This window comes from Dendrobates tinctorius, unplaced genomic scaffold (genome assembly GCF_039654945.1).
Source record: "Dendrobates tinctorius isolate UK_male_01 unplaced genomic scaffold, ASM3965494v1 ptg000107l, whole genome shotgun sequence".
NCBI classification, from domain to species: domain Eukaryota; kingdom Metazoa; phylum Chordata; class Amphibia; order Anura; family Dendrobatidae; genus Dendrobates; species Dendrobates tinctorius.
Genome location: NW_027361775.1, coordinates 14200365 through 14226155, shown reverse-complemented (window position 1 = coordinate 14226155; position 25791 = coordinate 14200365). Strand labels below are relative to the sequence as shown.

At 44.4% G+C, this 25791-nt stretch overlaps 1 protein-coding gene across 3 annotated transcripts in view; it reads right to left on the bottom strand.

Moving 5' to 3' along the window:
* CSMD1 (CUB and Sushi multiple domains 1) overlaps positions 1–25791 on the bottom strand; it is a 2734739-nt gene that overhangs the window by 164145 nt on the left and 2544803 nt on the right. For all 3 annotated transcript variants that reach the window (XM_073589180.1, XM_073589181.1, XM_073589182.1), the window contains exon 55: positions 3054–3242. In XM_073589180.1, coding sequence (XP_073445281.1) covers positions 3054–3242 — 189 coding nt within the window. The remainder of the gene's footprint in view (positions 1–3053; positions 3243–25791) is intronic.

Genomic DNA, 25791 nt, shown 5'->3' with positions numbered 1-25791 from the left:
TTTTTAATTTTGTTTTGGAACAGTATCCTGCAGGAGGATCCATGACCTGTGACGTAAACCAACCTTTCTGACCCTGAGCAGCACATTTTGCTCTAGAATACCTTGATAGTCTTGAGATTCCATTGTACCCTGCACAGATTCAAATCACTCTGTGCCAGATGCAGCCCAAAATCATAACCAAACTTCCCACATGGTTCTTTTCTATATATACTTGATTTTTACATCTGTGAACATACAGCTGATGTTACTTGCCAAAAAGCTGAAATTTTGTCTCATCTCTCCAGAGGAAATTCCCCCATTAGCTTTGTGGCTTGCATTTTGCTCTATCTGAAACTAATGTACCTTGTCCTAAAGCCCCATCACACACAGCGATCTCGCTAGCGAGATCGCTGCTGAGTCACAAGTTTTGTGACGCAACAGCGATCTCACCAGACAGATCGCTGTGTGGTGTGACACTTATCAGCGACCGGCCCCCCCTGCCAGGTATCGCTGATCATCCTGGAATGGCCAGGACATTTTTTTTGATCGCTGGTCTCCCGCTGGCCAGCACGCATCCCTGCAGCAGTGCGCTGGTAACTAAGGTACACAATGGGTAACTAAGCGACGTGCGTCACTTGTTACCCGCATGTCGCTGTCCTGATTGCTGGTGAAGCTGCCTGTTTGGCAGCTCACCAGCGATCATGTAGCAACACACCAGCGATCCTGACAAGTTCACATCATTGACGGGATCGCTGGTGAGTCACTATGTGTGACTGGGCACTTAGAGTTCAACTTTAATCTCTCTGTAAATTGTTCTTGGCTCTTTGGTTGCCATTCATGTTATTCATCTTTTCAATTACTCAAGTTCCCTTTTATGACCACATCCAGGTAGGTTGTCTGCAGGCCCATAGACCAAAAACTTCTAAATAATATGTGCAAGTGCAGTAACAGGAGTATCAAGATGTTTGGGTCTGTTCTTATAGCCTTAACCTTTAACATGTTAGTATATCATATTCTTTTTAATTCACTAGGACAACTCTTTTCTTAGATTTGCTTGGTCCATGTTGGGTGTGAAACACACCAATGTACCAAAGAGCACAGTGACTACTTTTCAACCTTTAAGTAGGCAGACTGACTACAGCTTTGTATACTCTTACTTAGTCATTCTTGGATGTTTTTAATTGTGTTTTGGAACAGTATCCTGCTGGAGGACCCATGACATATGACTTAGGGTACCGTCACATTTAGCGATGCACCAGCGATCCCGACAACGATACGACCCGGTCAGGATCGCTCGTGCATCGCTATATGGTCGCTAGTGAGCTGCCAAACAGGCAGACCTCACCAGCGATGCAGCAGTGGTCGGCGGTCGTTACTTACCTGTCAGACGCGGCGATGAAGACGTCCTCCCGCCCACGTCCACGCATTGCCGGCGCCAGCAGGAAGCCCAGCAGGAAGCCGCCGACGAGAAATGGCCCAGGACATTCTTGCGCAATCAGCGATAGCCAGCGGGGGAACCGGTCAGAGGTAAGTATCACACATAATGATATCGCTAGCAATATCGCTGCTGCGTCACAAAATCTGTGATGCTTAAGCGATATCGCTAGCGATCTCGCTTAGTGTGAAGTGGCCTTTAGACCAACCATTCTGATAATTACAGGAAACGAACAAACCTACATTAGCATTATAAGCTCAAAGTAAAAGGCCAATAAGCACAAACATTTTAAGAAAACATGCACAAAGAATGTGTAAGGATCAATATATCAAGAAAATATATATTAAAACCAATATGTAAAACATACAAAATTTAGACATTAATACTATCGATTGGTGAGCAATAATAATATGCTCCCATTGCTCAGAAAGAGCAGATCAATTAGAAAAAGTTTATTGAATATAAAATACAATCTCAGGATTGAAGATGGAAACTTCACATAAATGTAGAAGCCCAAAGTAGTAAATGCAAGCATACAGTTATAGATATTCAATGAGAAAAATATTTGAAAGTAAAACAATAGTGTAACACAATGGTAAAATTGCAGTGACATAAGGGTCCTATCACACTAACCGATGCACCAGCGATCCCGACAACGATACGACCTTGTCTGGATCGCTGGTGCTTCTCTACATGATCGCTGGTGAGTTGTCAAACAGGCAGATTTCACCAGCCATCAGGACCAGCTAGGATGCTGGTATCCAAGGTAAATATCGGGTAAGTAAGCGAGCGCATCACTTAGTTACCCACTGTGTACCTTGGATACCAGCGTGCTCGCGCTGGGAACTGGTATCCTAGGTAAATATCGGGTAACTAAGCGCCGCACGTCACTTAGTTACCCACTGTGTACCTTGGATACCAGCTCCCAGCGCTAGCACGCAGGTATCCAAGGTACACAGTGGGTAACTAAGCGACATACGCGCTTAGTTACCCGATATTTACCTTAGATACCAGCTCCCAGCATCTGCTTACAGCACTGGGAGCTCGCTGATTGTTGCTATCCCGCTGCCACATGCAGCGATGCGAGCAGGCCAGTGGGAGACAAATGATCAAACAATGGCCCAGGACATTCCTGCATGATCAGCGATACCCGGCGGGGGGGGCGGTCGCTGATGCATGTCACACACAGCGAGATCACTGGCGAGATCGACGTTGCATCACAAAATCAGCGATCTCGCTAGCGATCTTGCTGTGTGTGACGGGGCCTTAAGAGATACCTTGCCAAAGAAAAAATGCTACCTTGCAGGAAACCCCTTAGTTTAACATGTGCCTATGGTCAAATTATTTTCAATCTAGGGGTCCCATCATTTATGCTCATGCCATGTTTTTTAGTTTGTTTTTTTCTTTTGATCCACAATTCTAAAGCAATGTCTGATTTCCTTTAGTTTATATTTAATAAATATAAATAGAATATTGCTTTTGTCAGTCTCAAGTTATTTTAGTGGTCATTTTTTTCTTACTTTAAAAGTGTTCCAAGTTTTGGTTACTTCTCTAAAAGTGGGGTATAATGTTCTGAATATGAAATGCAGAAGAGCAGAAATTATTCTATTAATATGATATGTATCCATGCAGTACTTACGGATACACTTCGGTAATGATCTGTCCCACAAGCCATTTGCCTTGCAGTTGAGAACAGATGATCCCAGAAGATAGTAGCCTTTTTTACAATGATATGTCACGCTGATTCCATAGCGGAAACTCTCAGGATAGTTTTGTTGTCCATGACGAATTGCATTTTCTACAAAACCTGGATCTGTACAATTTACCACTGTAAAAGATAAGAAAATACAAATTTTTCAGGCTGATCATGCACAAAATGAAAATAACCTAGTGTTAATATAACAATTTTTGTTCAGAAACTTAAAAAATATCCTTTAAATTTGAACCCAAATGTGTTACATTTGACCATTCTAAATATTAAAGAAGAATATAGACAGAAAATTACATTTTTTTAACTGTAACGTATTTTCAGCAAATGTCCCTACTAGACTGTTTTTTTAACTTGAAACTTCCTTTCAGGCCCCCTTCACAGATTTGTATAAAACCGGTATCAGTACTGGTGTCATCAGTAGAGATGAGCGACTTTGCCTTTTTTCGGGTGGAGTCGGGTTTCATGAAACCAGACTTTCGCAAAAGTCGGGTCGAACGCAATCAGCCAATTATCGTGAAAAGTCGGAGGCCAACTGAAACACGAAACCCAATGCAAGTCAATGGGGAAGGAAAGTTGGCAGTGAGTGGAGGACAGGAAACACACCTACAGTGCCCATTTTAATGCCCAAAACATCAATTTTTATTACTTAAGCTTGTCAACCTTAATTTACTTTATAATAATAGCTAGGCATTGAAAACAGGGGGTTATTTGGCTAAAGTTGTGGGGGGGTAGGGCTGGCTCCAGATTTTCATGGGCCCAGGACCAAAGAGTGTCACTGGGCTCCTTTAACACATTCCACAATTCATGATCCCCTGATACAGCAGAGAAATAGCGGTATAGTACAATGAAAAATACTTCACTTCTTACATCACATGACTGATATCCATTTTAAATTCTCCAATAGCTCCAAAAACGGACAGTATATTACTCCATACAGTATTATGGCCACCGCATAGTGTGCCATACAGAGTAAAGAGGCCCATATATTTCTCCATACAGAATCATTGTTCCCATATAATGTTTGATACAGTATATGATGAGCTCCACATAATGCTACAGTATATGTTGGTCCCCATGGATGAAGCTCCACTGTCTTATGGGCCCAAATAATGCTCCTTATATAATGGGCCCAATTTCTAATGCTCCAGTGTATAATGGGCCCTGTAAATGCTGCTCCAGTGTCTGATGTCCCCCATTTGGAAAGCTTCAGCATATCATGGGCCTCACGGATGATGCACTAGTGTACGATTGGTCAAAATAATGCTCCATATATAATCTGCCCCATATACAATGCTCCAGTATATGATGGACCCCATGGATGATGCTCCAGTGTCTTATGGGCCCAAATAATGCTCCATATATATTGGGCCCCATTTCTAATGCTCCAGTGTATAATGGGCCCTGTAAATGCTCCAGTGTCTGATGTCCACCTTTGGAATGCTGCAGTGTATGGTGGGCCCCATATATCATTCTCCGGAGTATAGTGCTCCCCAAAAATTGCTCCCAACCTTTAAAACAATTAAATAAGTCTCCTCACTAGGGAATCCCTGTACTCTGGACTCCTCGTCGTCCCCATCTTCCATCTTTCTGCACTTGGACTGTTTAGGCAGAGGGCGTACAGATGTGATGTCATCGCGCTCTCTGACCAGAATGTTACTGTCAGGAAACATGGAAGACGTCACGGCGGTGGAGCAGGGAGAGGTAAGTATTTCAACTTTGAAAGTGCTGTGATCCTGAGCAAGCGGGGGGGGCCCATTCATTGGCGACGGCACTGGCACAGGGCCCCTCATAGTACGGCGGTGTCCCACCGGCAGAGACGCTTTTGCGTACTATGAGGGGCCCTGTGCCAGTGCCATCACCCATGCGTATGCCCCCCCACCTGCTCAAGGAACCTGCACTTTCATCTGCACCTTCCTCTTTGTCACCGTGTTAGGTGGTATAGTATGCGGGAAGGGGAACCTGAGTTTCATCAGGGTTAGATTCTGGCTGTGTAGAGTGCGAGGGGAATGTAGTGGTCTGGGTCAATGTACCAGCAGAATCATCTAGCAGTGGCTGGGCATCAGTGCACTTGTGGCACCCCCAAGAGCACGGTCGCCACAGTGGCAATACCTTCCTCCTAGGGAGTGTGATGTCATGCTTGGGAGCAACGAATGATCTTTCTAGCAGTTAAACCAACACACAACACAGTTCCCACTCCAGGCCAGCATGGAGAGCTCTGAACCTGACTGCTGAGGAGCTGCTCTCTGTGGTCGGGAGGAGGGAAGTTAGGGCAGTCTGTGAAGGGAAGGGGAAGTGTGTGGATGTGAGAAGAGGAGCTGGAGGATGAGCAGAGTTAAGGCTCACTCCTAGCTGGAGCGCATGGTCCAGATTCCGGTCTCAAAGTTTGTAGGGACACTGACGGTCCTGCAGCAGAAACCGGAGTAAGTAGCAGCTGTAAATGCTCTGTTCCCAACTAAGGCTCGGAGGCCCCAGCAGCGACGTGTGTAAGCCAGATGGAAAAGGCTACGGTTGCCTGCCATACAAGAAAGTTCCAAAAGAGAGTCAACAGGGAGAACTTCAGTGAACTCAGTACTGCGAGTACCTCAGATAAGCGCTTGAACGGAGGCCACACTACCTATCTGCAGAGAGAGAATTCCTAATTTGCTTCCAGACTGACCAACTCCTTCTCTGTCTGTACTCTGGGTCCTGGACGGCACTTACCAAGTACAGGTAAAGGAACTGCATGACTGTCTGTTATCTTTCTCCTGCGCCTGGCACACGGCTCTGCTACTTCCTGCACTGCACACCATCTACCAACTCTTTCATCTGCCCTGTGACTACGGCCCTACCTGTGCAGGGCCTCTACATCTTAGGCCTGTTTCACACTTCCGTTTTTGACCATCAGTCAAAATCCGCCAGTTTTTTTAAAAAACGGATCAGCCATTTTTTTTGTGGATCCGTTTTTTTCCCCATTGAGTTGCATGATGGCCATCCGTTGGATCCGTTTTTTGGAGGATCCGCCAATTTTTTTTTTTTACGCCGACATGCCTGGATGGACCTTGCAACGTTTTTTTTGCTACAGGATCCGCATTTTACAGTGTGCATGTCCAGAGGAAGGAATTCAGCCGGAATTTTAACCCTGAAATCCTTTCTGGCGGACGGAAAAAATTTCTCTCTCTCTCTCTCCTTCCCGGACTGTGGTTCCTTTAAAATTCTGCATTCAATGGATCCGTCAAAAAAACGGTCCGGTGGCATCCGTTTGCATCAGTTACAAATGGATCCGCTTTCCGCCATTTTGGCAGGTTTTAACTGACAAGAAAAAACGGATGTGTGAATGAGGCCTTAGCTGCACCACAACATCTGTCCCATCTGTCCCAGAGAAGCGACACTGCAGTGCTGGTTAATCTGATCAGAAACCACAGGTGGCGTCATGTATCATTCACCTATAAACGTTATTCACCCCTTTGCATGGACGCCCAGGGCCACGGACCGGGTCACTACCACCGTGACACATCCCTCTGAAACACCGGCCCGGTACCGATTAACCCCACTGCCCTGGCTGGCGACCCTCACTCCATGTCAGATTCATCTTGGACTGGGGAATTCACGATTTGACTTGATAACCCAGGCATGGTAAGTGAAAAGAGCTCCATGGAGTAATCTGAAGTGTGGCCTGCCGCATCCTTCACTTTTTTTAGGGGTGAAGGACACAAGGAAAGGTGTTGTTCCTGACCAAGAGCCTCCACTGACGACTCAGTGCTTTTATTTTTTGAAACTTCAGAAGAGGAGGCGATAGAGCTGGAGGCTGTGTCAGCAATGTAAGCCAAATCTTGTTCCTGAAGCTCCGGCTTTAAAAGCGGTTTACCTTCTCCCAGAAAAGGGAGCCTTCGAAGCCTTGTGCAGCCAGACGATGATGCAGGCTCAACACCTCCTGCCTTAGGTGCTATTGCGCTTTTGCCACTACCACCACCACCATCAGTACCAGCTGGCAACCCCTGCCCACCTCCATGGCCTCTTTCACTATACTTCCTCGTTTTTGGGAAAATGTACCCAAAACACCACCAGCTATATGGTACTGTAAAACAAGCTACAAGGTGTATATAGTATTTGGGAGAATTTGAATCTCTCTAGAGATTTTAGGAGGCTGAACTATTATCTCAGGCCCACTATAGATTACACCTCAATTTAACAGGCTGAAATAGGCTGGTGTATGACAAGGTAGAAGGTAGGTGTATATAGTTTTGGGGAGAATTTGAATCTCCCTAGAGATTTTAGGAGGCTGAACTATTATCTCAGGCCCACTATAGAATACACCTCAATTGAACAGGCTGAAATAGGCTGGTGTATGAGAAGGTACAAGGTGTATATAGTATTTGGAAGAATTTGAATCTCCCTAGAGATTTTAGGAGGCTGAACTATTATCTCAGGCCCACTATAGATTACACCTCAATTTAACAGGCTGAAATAGGCTGGTGTATGAGAAGGTACAAGGTGTATATAGTATTGGGGAGAATTTGAATCTCCCTAGAGATTTTAGGAGGCTGAACCATTATCTCAGGCCCACTATAGAGTACATCTCAATTTAACAGGCTGAAATTAGCTGCTGTATGACAAGGTACAAGGTGTATATAGTATTGGAGAGAATTTGAATCTCCTTAGAGATTTTAGGAGGCTGACAATGATGCACTCAGTTCAAGTATGGCAGCAGGCAGCCTAATAAGCAGGACTGCTGAACTCAAATGTGTGGAAAAAGAACGCTTGGTAACTGTGCAGAAAAGAGGAAGAAAAGTATTTTTGCTTTTAAAAAAGCAGTTTGCACAGCAGTGTGCAAACAGCAATGCAGCTATCAGGGAGCCTTATAAAGCAGCCTAATACCCAACAGAGCTGATGCACAAAAATATAGCCTCCCCTGTCACTGCACACAAACTGTTGTGTTATACAGTGAAAATCGCTACCAGCAGAAGCAGTTTTTTTCTTCTTCCCTGCCTAACGCTCTCCCCTATTCAGAATCATCAGCAGCAACCTCTCCCTAATGCTAATATCGGCAGAAGTAAGATGGCGGTCGGCGTGCACGCCCTTTTATAGCCCCTGTGACGCCACACAAAGCAAGCCAATCACTTGCATGCCCTTCTCAAAGATGGTGGTGACCGCGGCCCATGTCATCGCGTTGCCCATAGTGTGCGTCCTCCATCATTGGCTGAAAAAGGGCACTGGAAGCATCATTTGAAACGCGACTGGCCGACCTTACACTTTGGTCGAGTTTCGTTTTATGAAACCCGACTTTAGCGAAAGTCAGCGACTTATGAATTTGACCGACACGTTTCACTCAACTCTAGTCATCAATGTTTTGGATCAGTGTGTCATAAGTAGTTTGGATCACTATGTCATCTGTGTACCATCAGTGTGTGATCAGTGTACCCTCAGTGTGTCATCAGTGTTTTGGATCAGTGTGTCATCAATGTACCATCAGTGTTTCATCGGTATACCATCAGTGTGTCATCAGTGTACCATCAGCATGTCATCTGTGTACCATCTATGTGTGATCAGTGTATCATCAGTGTGTCATCAGTGTACCATCAGTGTGTCATCAGTATTTTGGATCAGTGTGTCATCAGTGTACCATCAGTGTGTCATCAGTGTACCATCAGTGTGTCATCAGTGTTTTTCCAGTATAGCAAAAGAAATTACAAGGCTTTTCCTATACTTTGCAATGTTAAACACATACAGCACATACATGACACAGGAATGTGTGCTGTGCATGTTTTAAACAGACCCATAGACTTGTATTGGCCATTGTCATCCATATGGCCAGTAAAAAATGGATGTCTTCATGTGGTTAACATGGACACACGGCCCTTCTGAATATATGGACATGTTCACTGCAGCATAGGTTGTAAGGGGGTATGTGTGGTATCTTTGAAAAAAATCAGATACCACACTTACTGCAAACATGGACGTGTGAGAAGAGCCTTAAGGTGTGTGCACATGCTGCGGATTCTGCTGTGGATTTTTCCTCGCGGATTTTGCAAAATCTGCAGGTCAAAAGACCTGCAGTTTATCTGCAGATTAGCCTGCAGTTTTCCCCTGCGGTTTGTCACCTCTACAATGGAGCAGGTTTAAAACCACTACGGATTCCGCACAAACAAGTGACATGCTGTGGTTTTGAAACCGCAGTAAATCTGTGCGGAAAAATCCGCACCGTGTGCACTGCGATTTTTGATTTCTATTGAAAATAATGGTACTGTACACCGCAGCAGAAACTGCTGCGGATCCGCAGGGCCAAAACCGCTGCGGATCCGCAGCAGAATCCGCAGCGTGTGCACACACCCTTAGGGCGCCGTCACACATAGCGACTCACCAGCGATCCCGACAACGATATGAACTTGTCAGGATCGCTGGTGTGTCGCCACATGATCGCTGGTGATCTGCCAAACAGGCAGATCTCAGCAGCGATCAGGACAGCGACACGTGGATAACAAGTGACGCACAACGTTTAATTTCCCGCAGTGTATGTTAAGATACCAGCGCGCTGGTGCAGGGAGCTGGTAACCAAGGTAAACATTGGGTTTCTAAGCGCCGTACAGCACTTAGAAACCCGATGTTTACCTTGGTTACCAGCTCCCTGCACCAGCGCACAGGTATGTAACGTACACATTGGGTTTCTAAGCGCCACGCGGCGCTTAGAAACCCAATGTGTACCTTAGTTACCAGCTCCTGCTCGCTGATCGCTGGTATCCCGCCTGCCACACGCAGCGATGCATGCTGGCCAGTGGGAGACCAGCGATCAAAAAATGTCCAGGCCATTCGAGCACGATCAGCCATAACCCGGCAGGGGGGCCGGCCGCTGATAAGTGTCATACAAAGTGATCTCGCTGGTGAGATCGCTGTTGCGTCACAAAACTTGTGACTCAGCACCTGTCTCGCTAGCGAGATTGCTGTGTGTGACGGGGGCTTTATAGATATTCATTTGCTTCTCATAAATGCATTTCTCACATGTCTATACATATATTTGAAAGCTTTAAATTGAAATACGGACATCTTTGTAATGTCAAATAAAATTTCCAAAAGTATTCATAATTGTTTTTTTGTTACAGTCAAAAACCGTTGCTGAATGAAATTAAGAAGAAAAAACAGCTACTGTATGTTAGCTTTACTTTGGTATAGACCATGGAAGCTATGACCAGATGCAATGAATATGGGGTAAATTTATTATCGGCTTTACACCACAAACATATTGTGTAACAGTCACAAATTATGATGCACGCTGAGTCTGCAAAATTGATTAGTAATGTTTAGCAATTGTTTTGCTAGTTGCATTTAAAAATTCCAGGCATGACAACAATATTGCTGGCTGTTGCTTTAACAAGTGTACCTACATAAGAGCTTAGATTTTTATGGCAGGGCAGTTTTTGTTAAGGGGGAAGAATTTAAAACAAGCAACTTTGTAATAAATCTTATTAAAAAAATCTGTTTCTTTCTCCTCCAGTATAGGAGCTAAAGTGGGGCCCATTATACAGTATAGGATCTATAGCAGCAGCCATTATACAGTTTGGAGCAAACTGTGGGGCCCATAATACAGTTTGGAGGCTTATGCAAGGGCCGTTATACAGTTTGGGGGCTAATGTGAGGCCCATTATACAGCATGGAAGCTGATATGAGGGCCATCAAACAGTTTGGGGGCTAATGCCAGAGCAATTATACAATTTGGGGGCCAATATGAGGAGCATTATACAGTTTGGAGGCTATTGTGAGAGCCATTATACAGTATAGGAGCTAATATGTGATCCATTATACAGTACAGTCATGGCCAAAAGTTCTGAGAATGACACAAATATTATATTTTCACATGATCTGCTGCTCTCTGGTTTTTATGTGTGTTTGTCAGATGTTTTTATCACATACAGAAATATAATTGCAATCATATTATGAGTAACAAAAGGTTATATTGACAGTTAGAATGAGTTAATGCAGCAAGTCAATATTTGCAGTGTTGACCCTCCTTCTTCAGGGCCTCAGCAATTCTCCCTGGCATGCTCTCAATCAACTTCTGGATCAAATCCTGACTGATAGCAGTCCATTCTTGCAAAATCAATGCTTTTATTTTGTCTGAATTTGAAGGTTTTTGTTTGTCCACCCGTCTCTTGATGATTGACCACAAGTTCTCAATGGGATTAAGATCTGGGGAGTTTCCAGGCCATGGTCCCAAAATCTCTATGTTTTGTTCCCTGAGCCATTTAGTTATCACCTTTGCTTTATGGCAAGGTGCTCCATCATGTTGAAAAAGGCATTGTTGATCGCCAAACTGCTCTTGGACGGTTGGGAGAAGTTGCTCTTGGAGGACATTCTGGTACCATTCTTTATTCATGGCTGTGATTTTAGGCAAGACTGAGAGAGAGCCCATTCCCTTGGCTGAGAAGCCACCCCTCACAGTGCGTGCAGATGCACTCACACCTGCCTGCTGCCATTCCTGAGCAAGCTCTGCACTGCTGGTAGCCCAATCCCGCAGCTGAAACACTTTTAAGAGACGGTCCTGGCGTTTGCTGGTCTTTCTTGGGCGCCCTGGAGCCTTTTTGGCAACAAGGGAACCTCTCCTTGAAGTTCTTGATGATGCGATAGATTGTTGACAGAGGTGCAATCTTTCTAGCTGCGATACTTTTCCCTGTTAGGACATTTTTGTGCAGTGCAATGATGACTGCACGTGTTTCTTTAGAGATAACCATGGTTCACAGAAGAGAAACAATGATGCCAAGCACCAGCCTCCTTTTAAAGTGTCCAGTGGTGTCATTCTTACTTAATCATGAAAGATTGATCTCCAGCCCTGTCCTCATCAACACCCACACCTGTGTCAATGGAGCAATCACTGAAACGATGTTAGCTGGTCCTTTTAAGGCAGGGCTGCAATGATGTTGAAATGTGTTTTGGGGGATAAAGTTAATTTTCTAGGCAAATATTGACTTTGCAAGTAATTGCTGTTAAGCTGATCACTCTTTATAACATTCTGGAGTATATGCAAATTGCCATTAGAAAAAATGAAGCAGTAGAGTTTGTAAAAATTAATATTTGTGTCATTCTCAAAACTTTGGCCATGACTGTATAGGAGCCAATGTAGTGCTCATTATACAGTTTATGAAGTTAAGTTGTGCAACATTGTTCACTCTAAGCAGGGACTTCTGGCCATGAGTAGGCCCCAGAGCATGCATAGTGAACTCTGAGGCCTGCTCATGGCAAGATGCCTCAGACTAAAGTGAATACTGGGCCAGAAATTTGATATGATGGAGGTGTGGAGTATTTGACAGTAAACAAGGAGCATTGGGGACAGCCAGAGAACTGAGTGATCAGATCTGTGTTCTTTTCTTTTTAACCGTTTGTCAGCCCTCTAATGTTCAGCGAGATGGCCGCCGCAACAGGCCACCATATCGCTAAATTAGCAATGAGCAAATAAAAATATTGTATTGAATTCAATTCCAAGAAATTTGTTTATCTCTAGTTGACTGTCTAGAGATGTCACCTGACAACCTGACAATACAAAGGTGACATTAACCCCACAAATATTACCCCACTTACCACAGCCACACAGAAAGTGGGAAGAGTCAGGCAAAGTACCAGAATTGGCACATCTAATAGTTGTGCCATTTCTGGGGGGGCTGTGGGATGCTATTTTTAAGCTGTGGGCAATATCTATGACCCCTTAACAGCCTGAGAATATCTGCCCCCAGCTGTCTCCTTTTGCTTAGCTGATTGTCAAAAATGGGGGGACCCCATACCATCGTCTTAAATTATAATTTATTTAAATAAGTTAAAAAACAGAGTGGAAACCCTTGTATTCTTGTTAATCAGCCATGATAAGTCTAACAGCTGAGGGTTGCAGTCCACAGCTGTCTGTTTTGCCATTCTGCTTATCAAAAATAAAACAGACCCCACATCATTTTTTTATTATTTATTAATTTATAGCACCAGCTGATAATAATCCATTCAGCAGTGTCTGGTTTTACTGTTGTCAGTGACAGCAGGTATAGGCTGATTGGAGTAGTATTCACATCAGCCAACACCTCTGTGATCCCTGGTAAACTTTATACCTTTTTTCACAGCTGCTTTCTCATCTAGCGCTCTGACCGTCGGTAGTAATCTTACTTCTGATCAGTGCCACCAGTGTTTCTCATGCTGTCATGCAGATGACAGTGTGGGAAACACCAGATATTCAGGGTGCCAAACCCGAACAGTGACACAGACTTCCTGGAGAAATCTAGGTTTAAGGTCCGTGCCCGAGCAGTAGGTGTTCAGCATGGACCCCGAACTTTACTGTCCGGGTTCGCCCATCATTATTAATAATATCTTTGTTTTTTTGTCTCAGACAAGTACAACAGCCGGGATCATGGCCGCCATTCACCTGTATTTTGCTTTCCTTGCCCATTTCACTGATTTTTTAAAGTACTTATGAATACTCTTTTCAAAATATAAAAATATGGAAGCATACTTCAAACATCTCAAAAATCCTTATACTTTTTCAACAAATAAATTGCAAAAATAGCATAGAAATTGGGCGTTTAGACTACAAGACCTCCTTAAGAAGCATTAATTTTAGGGGGCACTCAGATAATAATAATAATAATAATCTTTATTTATATAGCGCCAACATATTCCGCAGCGCTTTACAGTTTAACAGTTTCAAAACACAAGTCATAAGTAACAACGCTAACAATACAATAATTAAACAAAATAAGACGAAATAAGACGACCCTGCTCGTGAGAGCGTACAATCTACAATGAGGTGAGGGAGATACAGAGTACAGGTGTGTATTTACAATGGTGTATTTACAATGAAGGTCCAGCCATCTTGCAGGAGTGAAGGATGGATGGAGATAGTGAATGGGCTACGCACGCACACTTACACAGAGAATGACTTTGATTAGTGAATGTGATAGGCCGCTCTGAACAGGTGTGTTTTGAGGGAGCGCCTAAAACTATGCAAATTGTGGATAGTCCTGATTTCTTGGGGTAGAGCATTCCAGAGGATAGGAGCAGCACGGGAGAAGTCTTGGAGTCGGGAGTGGGAGGTACGGATTAGTGCAGAGGTTAGTCGAAAGTCGTTTGCAGAGCGCAGCGATCGGCTAGGCCGATAGACAGAAATGAGAGAAGAGATGTAAGGGGGTGCCGCACTGTGGAGAGCTTTGTGGGTGAGAACAAGTACTTTGAATTGGATCCTATAATGAATGGGCAGCCAATGTAAGGACTGGCGAAGAGCGGACGCGTCCGAGTACCGATTACCCAGATGGACGATCCTGGCTGCTGCATTGAGTATGGACTGGAGAGGGGATAGTCGAGTGACGGGGAGGCCAATTAATAGAGCGTTGCAGTAATCCAGGCGAGAGTGGATCAATGCAACAGTGAGGGTTTTTGTTGTTTCCATAGTGAGAAAAGGGCTGATTCTAGAGATGTTCTTTAGGTGTAAGCGGCAAGAGCGGGCAAGGGATTGTATATGGGATGTAAAGGAGAGATTGGTGTCAAACATAACACCCAGACAGCGCACCTGCTGCCGGGGTGTTATTGTGGTACCACCCACGGAGAAGGAAATGTCAGATTTAGTGAGGTTAGTAGACGGCGGGAGCAGAAGAAGTTCAGTTTTGGAGAGGTTGAGTTTCAGATAGAGAGCGGACATGATATTGGAGCCTGCGGACAGACAGTCACTGGCGTTCTGTAGTACAGCGGGGGTAAGGTCGGGGGAAGACGTGTATAGTTGTGTGTCATCAGCATAAAGATGGTACTGAAAGCCAAATCTGCTGATGGTCTGTTCAATTGGGGCCGTGTAGAGAGAGAAAAGAAGGGGGCCAAGGACTGAGCCCTGAGGTACCCCGACAGCAAGAGGAAGAGGAGATGACGTGGAGCCAGAGAACAAAACACTGAAGGAGCGGTCAGAGAGATAGGAAGAGAACCAGGAGAGTGCAGTGTCCTTAATGCCTAGTGACTGGAGCCTAGAGAGTAGGAGATGGTGGTCAACAGTATCGAAAGCTGCAGATAGGTCAAGAAGAATGAGCAGAGAGTGGTCACCGTTACGTTTTGCTGTCAGAAGGTCATTGGTCACTTTGATGAGTGCAGTTTCAGTCGAATGTAGGGGGCAGAAGCCGGACTGTGAAGGGTCTAGAAGGGAGTGAATGGAGAGGTAACGGGTAAGGCGGGAGTAAACTAGGCGTTCCAAAAGTTTAGAGATGAAGGGGAGATTGGAGACTGGTCTGTAGTTGTTTGTGCAGGATGGGTCGAGAGCAGGTTTCTTTAGTAGTGGAGTAACGATGGCGTGTTTGAAGGAGGATGGGAAAATGCCCGAGGAGAGGGAGAGATTAAAGATTGTAGTTAGGTGGGTTGTGACGACTGGAGAGAGAGACTGGAGGAGATGTGAGGGAATGGGGTCGGTAGTGCATGTAGTCGGACGAGAAGAAGAGAGGAGTCTGGAGACTTCTTCTTCTGTTATGGGATCAAATGTGGAGAGTGAGCCAGGGGAGATGTAGGAAGGGATGGGAGTCACAGCACTTGGTGGTTGGGAGCAGATTTCTTGACGGATATTATCTATTTTTTCTGTAAAGTGGGAGGCCAGGTCATCAGCACAAATGTCTGTGATAGGGGCTTGTGCTTTTGGCCTGAGGAGGGAGTGAAAAGTGTCAAAAAGTTTCTTGGGGTTGTTGGCTAGTGAGGAGATCAGGGTGGTGAAGTAGGTCTGTTTGGCAAGGTGAAGGGCAGCGTTATAGGTTCTTAACATAAATTTGAAGTGGATGAAGTCTTCTGGTGTGCGGGTTTTTCTCCATAGGCGTTCAGCACTCCTGGAGCATCGCTGGAGAAGTTGAGTTTGCGATGTGAGCCAGGGCTCTTTTACTCTGTGTTTCAGATTACTGTGACCATCAAAAATGTGGACTCTGTTTTCTAGGGCACTTGCACAGGGCATTAATATTTTCTAGGGGGGAATTTTACCATCTTCTGTAAAGAGCGCAAAAGAAGCATTGTTATTATGTAATGGGCTCAGTGATGGGCATTAATTTATAATGTGGGACACTAAGAGGAGCGCTGTTATTGTGCCAAACAGCAAGTGCAGTAATAGGGACACATACAGCAGCAACAGCTCAGTACTGGATTGACAACAGGATGAGGAGCTTGTGCCGATTGGGAATAGATGAGGACATGCTGGAAATGTAAGATGTCAAATGTGTCTTTGTTGTAATCTCTGCAGAAGAGTCATGGCTGGAAGAAGTTGCCATGTCGGTCTGTGCAAAATGGAAAATAAATGAAAAATGAGCAACTCCATCAGAAAGAATGTCATCTGTAAGTCACTGTATCTAACTGTACTGTAGTCACTTGTATGTTCTGCAGGACTAATATCTTCCACTGTATGAGGAGTCCACTCAAATATTTGTGCCCCCTTGTCCTGAACCCCTAGCTACACCTCTGTCTCTACCATTGAGTTTCTGTCACTGCAACTGCAAAGCCATGCCAGTCTACATATACTGCATGCTCACTTTGTTTTACAGTGCTAGACTGTACTACTGCTGCCAGGGCTGCAGTTGCTGGCTCTGCACTGCCAGAAATGTCCTTGCCAGCCCAGTTCTGATTCTCTACCATGCAGCTTCTGCAGCTGCCAGTGAAGAGTCATGCTAGCCATACATCTCCTGGGTACTCTCAGAGTTTTATAGAGCTAAACCCTACTGCTGCTGACAGGGCTACGATTGTTGGTGCTACACTGCAAGGCATCTCCTTGCCTGCCTGTAGTAATTAAAAGTCACTGCTATGTAATGTTAGCTACACATCTCCTAGCTGCCTACAGAGTTTGATAATGTTGGACTATATGGCTGTTGGCCTTCCACTGTCAGATATCTCCTTTCCTGCCCTAATATTTTTAATTCAAATTCTCATGATTCTAATTTTGAGGAGAATGAGGAGAATATATATACACTACTCAAAAAATAAAGGGGAACACTTATACAACACGTTGTAACTGCAAGTCAATCACACTTCTGGGAAATCAACTTGTCCTGTTATGAAGCAACACAGATTGTGAATCAATTTCTCATGCTGTTGTGCAAATAGAACATACAACAGGTAGAAATGATAGGCAATTAGCCGAGCAACCCCTATAAAGGAGTGATTCCGCAGGGGTGACCTCAGACCTTTTTTCTATTCTCATCCTTTTTGGCTGTTGTTTTGGTCATGTTTGCATTTTGTCATTGCTCTCACCCCTACAGGTACTGTACTGTACTGTACTATAGCATAAGGCAGTGTCTTCAACCCACAGAAGCTGCTCAGGTAGTGCAGCTCATCCAAGATGGCACATCAATGCAAGCTGTGACAAGAATGGTAGCTGTGTCTGACAGCACAGTGTCCAAAGCATGGAGCAGATTCTAGGAGACAGGCCAGTGCACAAGGAGTTGTGGAGGGGGGCCCTAGGAGGGCAACAACACAGCAACAGGACCACTACCTCCTCCTTTGTGCAAGGGGGAACAGGAGGCGCTGTACCAGAGCCCTGCAAAATGACTTCTAGCAGGCCACTAACATCTATGTGACTGCTCAAACTGTCAGAAACAGACTCCATGAGGGTGGTATGATGGCTTGACATCCACAAGTTGGTGTTGTGCTTACAGCCCAACACTGTGCAGGGTGATTGGCATGACCAGTTTGGCAGTGGGTTAGTAATGGTCTGGGGACTTGGGAGGCATTTCTTTGGAGGGCTTCACAGCCTTTCATGTGCTAGCCAGAGATTCCCTGACTGCCATTAGGTACTGTGATGAGATCCACAGACACATTGTGAGACCATAAGCAGGTGCAGTGGGCCCTGGGTTTCTTCTGATGCATGGCATTGCGAGGCCTCATGTGGCTGAAGTGTGTCATAAAGGCATTGATGTTATGGACTGGCTTGCCTGTTCCCCAGACCTGAATCCATTCGAGCACATCTGGTCCATCATGTCTTGTTCCATCCACCAACACCATGTTGCACCACAGAATGTCTAGGAGTTGACTGATGTTTTAATCCAGGCCTGGGAGGAGAGCCCCCAAGAGAACATCCGCATCCTCATTAGTAGCATACCCAGGCGTTGTATGGAGTTCATAAAGGCACATGGAGGCCACACACAATACTGAGCATCATTTCTTTTCTTGAGTCATTTCCAATGAAGTTGAATCAGCCTATAATTTCATATTACACTTTGATTTTGAGTATCATTCCAAATGCAGATATCCATAGGATATTAATTTTGATTTACATTGATCATTTTTACATTTTATTGCTTTCAACGAATTCCACTATATAATAAATAAAGATTTGCTAATGGAATATTTCATTCAGTGATATCTTGGATGTGGTATTTTAGTGTTGCATATATATAAAGAGGACTTGAACTCTATAATGCGACCTGTAGGTAGTAGCGATCCTACAAGCCACAATCAACCCTTTAACGAGTCTTGCAATATGACTTAGGATAATAAGCCTCCTTACCTTGACAAGCCAAAATATACGTATATATATATATATATATATATATATATATATATATATTGCTCATGTAGAAGATATGACAAAAGAATTTATCTGGTTAGTCTTAACATTTGTGCCACAGACAGGATTCCTTGATTACTATTTACCTGGGGACACAATTGTAAATCCAGGTGATAGAGCACCGGAGATTGCTTTCTCCTAGTGACAGCTGTCAAGAATTACATAGAAAATGAGCTCTGGCATTCTCAGCTCGGTCTGTTGAAAAAGTCAGTCTGATGCGTAAGTATGTCCTGATGACTTTGGAACTTTTATCTAAGTAGATTCAAAGCCCGGAGGATATATAAATATGGATTGTCAGTCTAAAAGTAACTTCTTAAAGTATAACTATGTCAAAAATATTTTCCTCTGAATTTATTCTGCGCTATCCTACTATTTTGGTGAAGAATTACATTACTGTATGTAAAATTGTCAATTTATAATCAGCACAGCAGCCAAAATGCACTTTTATATAGTATTAAAATTAATTAATAGGCTGAGCCTAAACTGTCTTAAATACAGTATATTTTAACATATACAAATATATTTTATATTTTTTCATTCATTTTATTTGTTTTATAATGCAGCTGATAAGATATATTATTTAGAGTACTTCTAAATCTAATATATAAAGCTCAAGTGTGTATGTATGTGTGTATGTCCGGGATTGGCATCCGCACCATCGCAGCTACAGCCACAAAATTTGGCACAGTCACATGTCTGGACCCCAAGAGCGTCCTAGGCTATGTTGTGAGGCGAAATTTTAACACTGCGCGTTCCAATTCACCAAACAATTTTGCCCCTATCTACATAATGGGGAAAAACTGTGTGTGTATCAAGCCCCGCCCCTCATTATGATGTCATAATGGTTGCCATGGCGATGCTGATGTCATCATAGGTTGCAAGCCCCGCCGCTCATTATGATGTCATAATGGTTGACTATGGGATGTAGGATGTGTGATGGGTATATGGGCACGGGACTATGGGATGGAGGATATGTATGATGGGTATATGGGCATGGGACTATGAGATGAAGGATGTGTGATGGGTATATGGGCACTCGACTATGGGATGACGAATATGTATGATGGGTATATGGGCATGGGACTATGAGATGGAGGATGTGTGATGGGTATATGGGTATGGGACTATGGGATGGAGGATGTGTGATGGGTATATGGGCACTTGACTATGGGATGGAGGATATGTATGATGGGTATATGGGCACGGGCCTATGGGATCGTGGATATGTATGATGGGTATATGGGCACGGGACTATGGGATGGAGGATAATTATAATTTGCTATAACTAACCACAGTTAGTTACTATGCCCGGGCTGCGCCGGGCTCTTCAGCTAGTTGAAAAATAAAATATATTGCCTGTTCAAGATTTGAAGCCCCACCCTAGAATATACACCAGGCTGGAGATGCAGCATGACAGAGGCATGGAGGTCCGGACAGCAGGAGGTAAGTGGCTGGTAAAAGGTTAAAAATAATAATGAAAAAATAATCACCCCATTGCACACTTTTCTGTTCATCCTCACTGTTCTCCTCTCACTGTCTGGTCCTTCATCAAATCTCATCACTGGCCTAGTGTATACTCTAGACCAGGGGTCCCCAACCTGTTGCTCGGGAGCCACATGTGGCTCGCAGTCCCATGAATTGTGGCTCGCGGCTGTCTGCCAATTTGGTGCATTGGCTCTAGGTCTAGCAAACAGGTATGAGGAGCACATCTCAAAATGGTGAATTTTGTGAGCAGCCCTGCACAGAAGAGCAGATCTGGATGTGCATATTCTGGTCTTAGGGGTTTCAATTTAATTTAAGTATGGTACACAGGAGACAGGATGATACTACCTGTGAGAGGTGGTGCCTGAAGCTGGATGCGACAGTGTGTTGGGAGTGCTGGATGGGAGCAAACTGAATGGGCGTATTTTGGGGACCACTGGCTCTTGTTACACTGCTTTGGGGGGATTTCTGTGGAAAAGCTTTGGTTATCATTACGCCCATAGTGGGGGCTCTGGTTGCCACTACTATGAGGGGGTAAGGAGCTGAATGCGGCTCGCGACCCTCTCTCAGAGCTTAATGTGGCTCTCTAGGTCAGAAAGGTTGGGGACCACTGCTCTAGACCATGGCTTCCTGTCCCAAGTTAAATATGCATATATAGTGATCACCAGGGACTGTGGCCAGAAGTCGTGTCCCATTGTTTGCTCAACGCAGGATTTTCTCATTGCCATTATGTATCACAGCATGCACAGTGATTTCTGTTGCTTGATCATGTCTGGAAGCCTCGACTTAGAGTGGACACTGTGCAAGATATGTTTTCTTTCTTTTTAAGCTTTTTAAGCCCTCTATTATTCAGTAAAATAGCAGCCACACCTGACTGTCATTTAGCTGAAATAAGTTGGAATTATAAAAAATTGTATTGTGCAGGATGTGGATTTTTGTCAAATTTGAGTAGAACTAATAAATTAGACCATCTATAGTAGGCAGCTAGGGTAAAGAAAGCCCAGTTAGCAGTAGTTTAGGAAATTTTTTACTGCCAAGCAAGTATATGATCATATTAATAATAGGAATTTATTATCTGCTTACTTGTGATATGACCATGTGAAAAAAAAAGATTACAGTGAAACTAGTTCCAAAACTAATAACATGTATCTGTTAACATCTTCACACTGAATAATTCATTTGCCTGTAAAGATTAAAGGTACGTTTTGTCACCATCAACTGAAAAGTGATGCGCTCATGAATGATCACTATCTAAACTACTAAATCCTTATATCTAGTATTCAAGTATACAGTTTTTCAGTGGAAAGACAAACTCGTTTTTATGCGGGACCTGAAGGGACAGTACTTATCTTCTCACAAATCATAGGACTTTAAAAACCCAGTGTATGAGTTGAAGACGTTCAAGGAACACAATTCAAATATTGGTATTGATTTTCTGCGTTGAACAAGTACATGAATTTCCCTTGAGAGTTTATGTTTTGACTCTTATTGCTCCCAGATGACACAAGGTTCTTCATATGTGAAATCAAATATCTTTGCTTTGAAAAACATTGTAAGTACAGTAAGCAACTAACAGACAGTGCATGGATACATGGATGCTTTGTCAGAGCCGTAACTGATGTATTTGTTGAAATAAAAAGCTATTTATTTGTCTTATTAAATATAACTTAACTAACTTTATTGTCTATTTCATATCTTATCACACACATTTCAGAATTTAAAGAAGCATAACATCTTAGTCTTGTAAACAAAATATAGATTAAAATATACAATACATTTCTAGGGATGAGCGAGTGCTGAAGTATTTGGACTCGCTATACTCGTACCGAGTATACCCTAATACTCGGGTATTCAGTACGAATAGCGAGTCCAATGATACTCAATGGAAAATACGAGTATTTGTCTGCTGGACCCTTCAAAGCGGTCTGGGGCTGAGGAAAACACTATAAAATGTGTAAATGTTAAAAAATGCATGCTGTAAACAAATGTATATAACCTGGGGGCACCTGGTCAGGCACTGCACGATTGTTTTTACACCACTGCTTCACTAGAATGTGCAAACACTATTTTAAGTTCTTTGTTTTTTTGCCAGAAGAATGGGACTTGTACGCCACTTGCGCAGTGCCAGTGATATATCAGAAGTACCATAAGAGTGAGTGATGATGGAGGCAATCTACTGACACATAAGGGTGTAAGTGGTGTAAGGAGAGCAATCTGCCCTAGGGGTAGGGGCTGTGTTATGGTTAAAGCAGGAAGAAGCCACCCATCATCATCATCATCATCTTCATCACAAGGGATTCACAATTATAAAGCTTGGACTACTGTCCTTGTTGTGCCACTGCCCAATGTGTAGGCATAGATTTAGTGTCTCCAAAAATTAGCCCATGGGGAAGTATCATAGTTCATGAAGGAAGCAAGACAGGTCTGGAGGGCCGAACAATTATGATGAAGCTAGGAGTTGGACTACTAACATAGAGGTGGCCGTGCCCAGTGTCCAAGCATAGCAATAGTGTCTCCAAAAATTAGCCCAAGGGGCATGATAGTATGGTTGATGAAGGAAGAAGAGTCTCACTCTCATCACAAGTGCCTTCGATGGGAAATATTAATTAACGTAACACTGTTTTTAGCTTATTGACCACGAGGTACAGGTGTCAGAAGCAGGTATTGAAAACATGTGTGAGAAGAAGAAAAGGGGCTTGTATGGCATGGGAATGGGATGGATGTGATCACCAATTTAAAAAAAAACTTGTTGGGTGACTTTAGGTTGGGATACTGTCATCTGGAGGGATTAAATACTGTTGCGAAATCCAGTCCTTGTTAAATTTTATCAGAGTCAGCCTGTCTGCATTCTCTGTTGTCAACCGTATGCGTGTATCTGTGATGATTGCCCCAGCGGCACTGAAAACACGCTCTGACATCACACTAGCAGCAGGGCAGGCCAGCACCTCCAAGGCATAGAAGGAGAGGTTTGGCCAACTATGCAGCTTGGATACCCAGTAATTAAACGGTACAGAAGTGTCAGGCAGGACGCAGGTATGGTCACTTAGATAGTCGTTGACCATCTTGTTCAACTTCTCCCTCCTTGATTTTGCTACTGTTCCAGCTAGTCCTTGGTGATGAGCCGGTTTATTGAAGATGGCCCAGTTTGTGGACATTTTACCACCACTTCTTTTGGACCTGCTTGGCATATCTCTCCCCATTCATGCATGCTGTTGCACAGAGCTGGTATCTCTGCTAGCAGTGGTGTCTGAGGGTGCTGTTGCCATCAAATGATCGACAACGGCCTTCTTGAAGGATTCCATTGTGAAACCCCTTGGTGACTGCAACAGTAGCCAAGGAAACTTTTCCTTGTACCATGGTTCTAGAAAGGTGGATAACCAGTATAGGTTGCTATTGAAAATGTGGGTTATGCGAAGGTCTTGGCACAGACAGTCAGATATGAAGTGTGCCATGTGTGCCAAGCTGCAAAGAGGCAAATGTTCTGTGACCCCTGAAGGAGGAACAATACCCATCTTCTCCTAACACTGACTCTCCTCCTCCACTTCCTCCTCTTCAGCCCACCCATGCTGGACAGACATGAAGCTGGGGTTTGGATTCCCCTCTGTAGCATGATGTTTTCCCTCGGTACCACTGAAAAAGAAGTCCTCTCCCTCCTCATTTTCATCATTCTCTTCATCCTCCAATGCTACCTGATGATATTGGCTGGGCTGGGTAGGATCACCCATTGTGAAATTTTGCTCCATACCCAGCTGCTGGGCACGCAAAGATTCCATTTTTTGATTCTGCATCGATTTTTTCAGCAGACATCGCATAGGGATGGTTACGCTGATAATACTTTGATCACCGCTCACAAGCTTGGTGCAGTACTCAAAGTTATCAAGCACCTCACAAATATCAGCAATCCACATCCATTCGACAGTTGTTATGTGTCTTGGCTGAGTTTCCGTGTGACGGTCATGTTTAAGCTGGTATTCAGAAAGTGCCCTCTGCTGCTCACTTAACCTTGCCAACATATGATATGTTGAGTTCCACCATGTTGGCAGGTCGCAAATCAGTCTGTGGTTTGGCAAATGAAATTGCTTTTGAAGCGCTGCAAGTCTGGCAACAGCGGTTGAGAAGTGGTGGAAATGGGGCAAATACGGCGCACCTTCTCAAGTAGGTACGGCAAATCAGGCTTTGTTTTTATAAATTTCTGCACCACCAGGTTCAGCATGTGAGCCATGCATGGCACGTATACCAGCTTCCCGAGCTATAAAACCGCCACCAGGTTACGCCCATTGTCGCAGACAACCAGACCAGGTTGGAGTTGCAGTGGGGAGAGCCACTGATTGGGCTTTTGTTTTATTCCTTGCCTAAGCTCTGCTGCAGTGTGTGGTGTGTCATCTAAGCAAATCAGCTTCAGCAGAGCGTTTTGCCGCTTTGCCGATGCGCTGCTGCACAGCTCCCAACTTGGGAGTGATGTGGAGGGTAATTAAGCATAGGATGATGAGGCAGAGGAGGAGGAAGAGGAGAGACTGGACATATATGATGAGGCGGAAACCCTGATTGAGGTTGGGCCCGCTATTCATGGCGTGGGTAGGATATGTGTTGATGGTTCAGTTTGAGACTTTGTCCCACCCTCCACCAGGTTCAGCCAGTGTGCCGTGACAGAGATGTATCGTCCCTGGCCACAAGTACTTGTCCACGTGTCTGTTGTAAGATGGACCTTCCCGGTTACGGCATTAGAGAAAGCACGCTTTACATTGTTTAAGACGTGTTGGTGTAACGTGGGGACGGCACAGCGGAAAAAATAGTGCCGGCTGGGAACTGAGTATCATGGGGCAGCCACAGCCAAAAGATCACGGAAAGACTGTGTCCCCACAACCCTAAATGGCAACATCTCCATGGCTAGCAACTTGGCAAAGTGCACGTTCAGTATTTGTGCTTGCGGGTGCGTGGCTTGGTATTTACGCCTCCTTTCATACATCTGGGGCACGGACAATTGGACGCTTTCCTGGGACAAACAAGAGGATGAGCTTGTTGTGGCCTGTGTCTGTGCAACCGCAGCTTGTGAGCAAGAGGTATGATGATCATCTGCTTCCTGCCCAGCAGATTGGTGAGGCCGTATCACAGGTGACATGACAGTGGTTTGACCCGCAGTCGCAGACACTCATTTAGTACCCTGTTGTCCAGCCCACCGACTAGGGTGCTTGGCTGCCATGTGTTTCCGCATACTGGTGGTGCTTTGGTTGCTTTTGCCCTGGCCTCTGCTCAGCTTCCTATGGCAAATGCTACAGATGACAACATTTGGTTCAGAAGGACTATCAGAAAAAAATTTCCAGACAGTGGCTGAACGCACCCTTGCCTTGACTTGGGGCAGAGAGGGATTGCTCTTGGCAACAGTTGACACACTTCGCGTTCTGCTCAAACCAGTAGCCCTTGGTGCCTTTGTTGGTGCTACGTATCCACCTTCATCCTCTGTGCTGCTGTGCTGGCTATGCGTGCCAACGGCCCAGGTCGGATCGGTGGTCTCATCATCGACGTCCATGACATCCTTCTTCCGTATTGATATTGGCGACTGGACAGATGGCAACTGTGTGTCATCACCATCAGCCTCCATATCTTCACCCGGCATATCACGTGGATGAAAGTGGCTTTCTTCTGGATGTGGGGTTTCAAATATTTGGCCATCTTCAA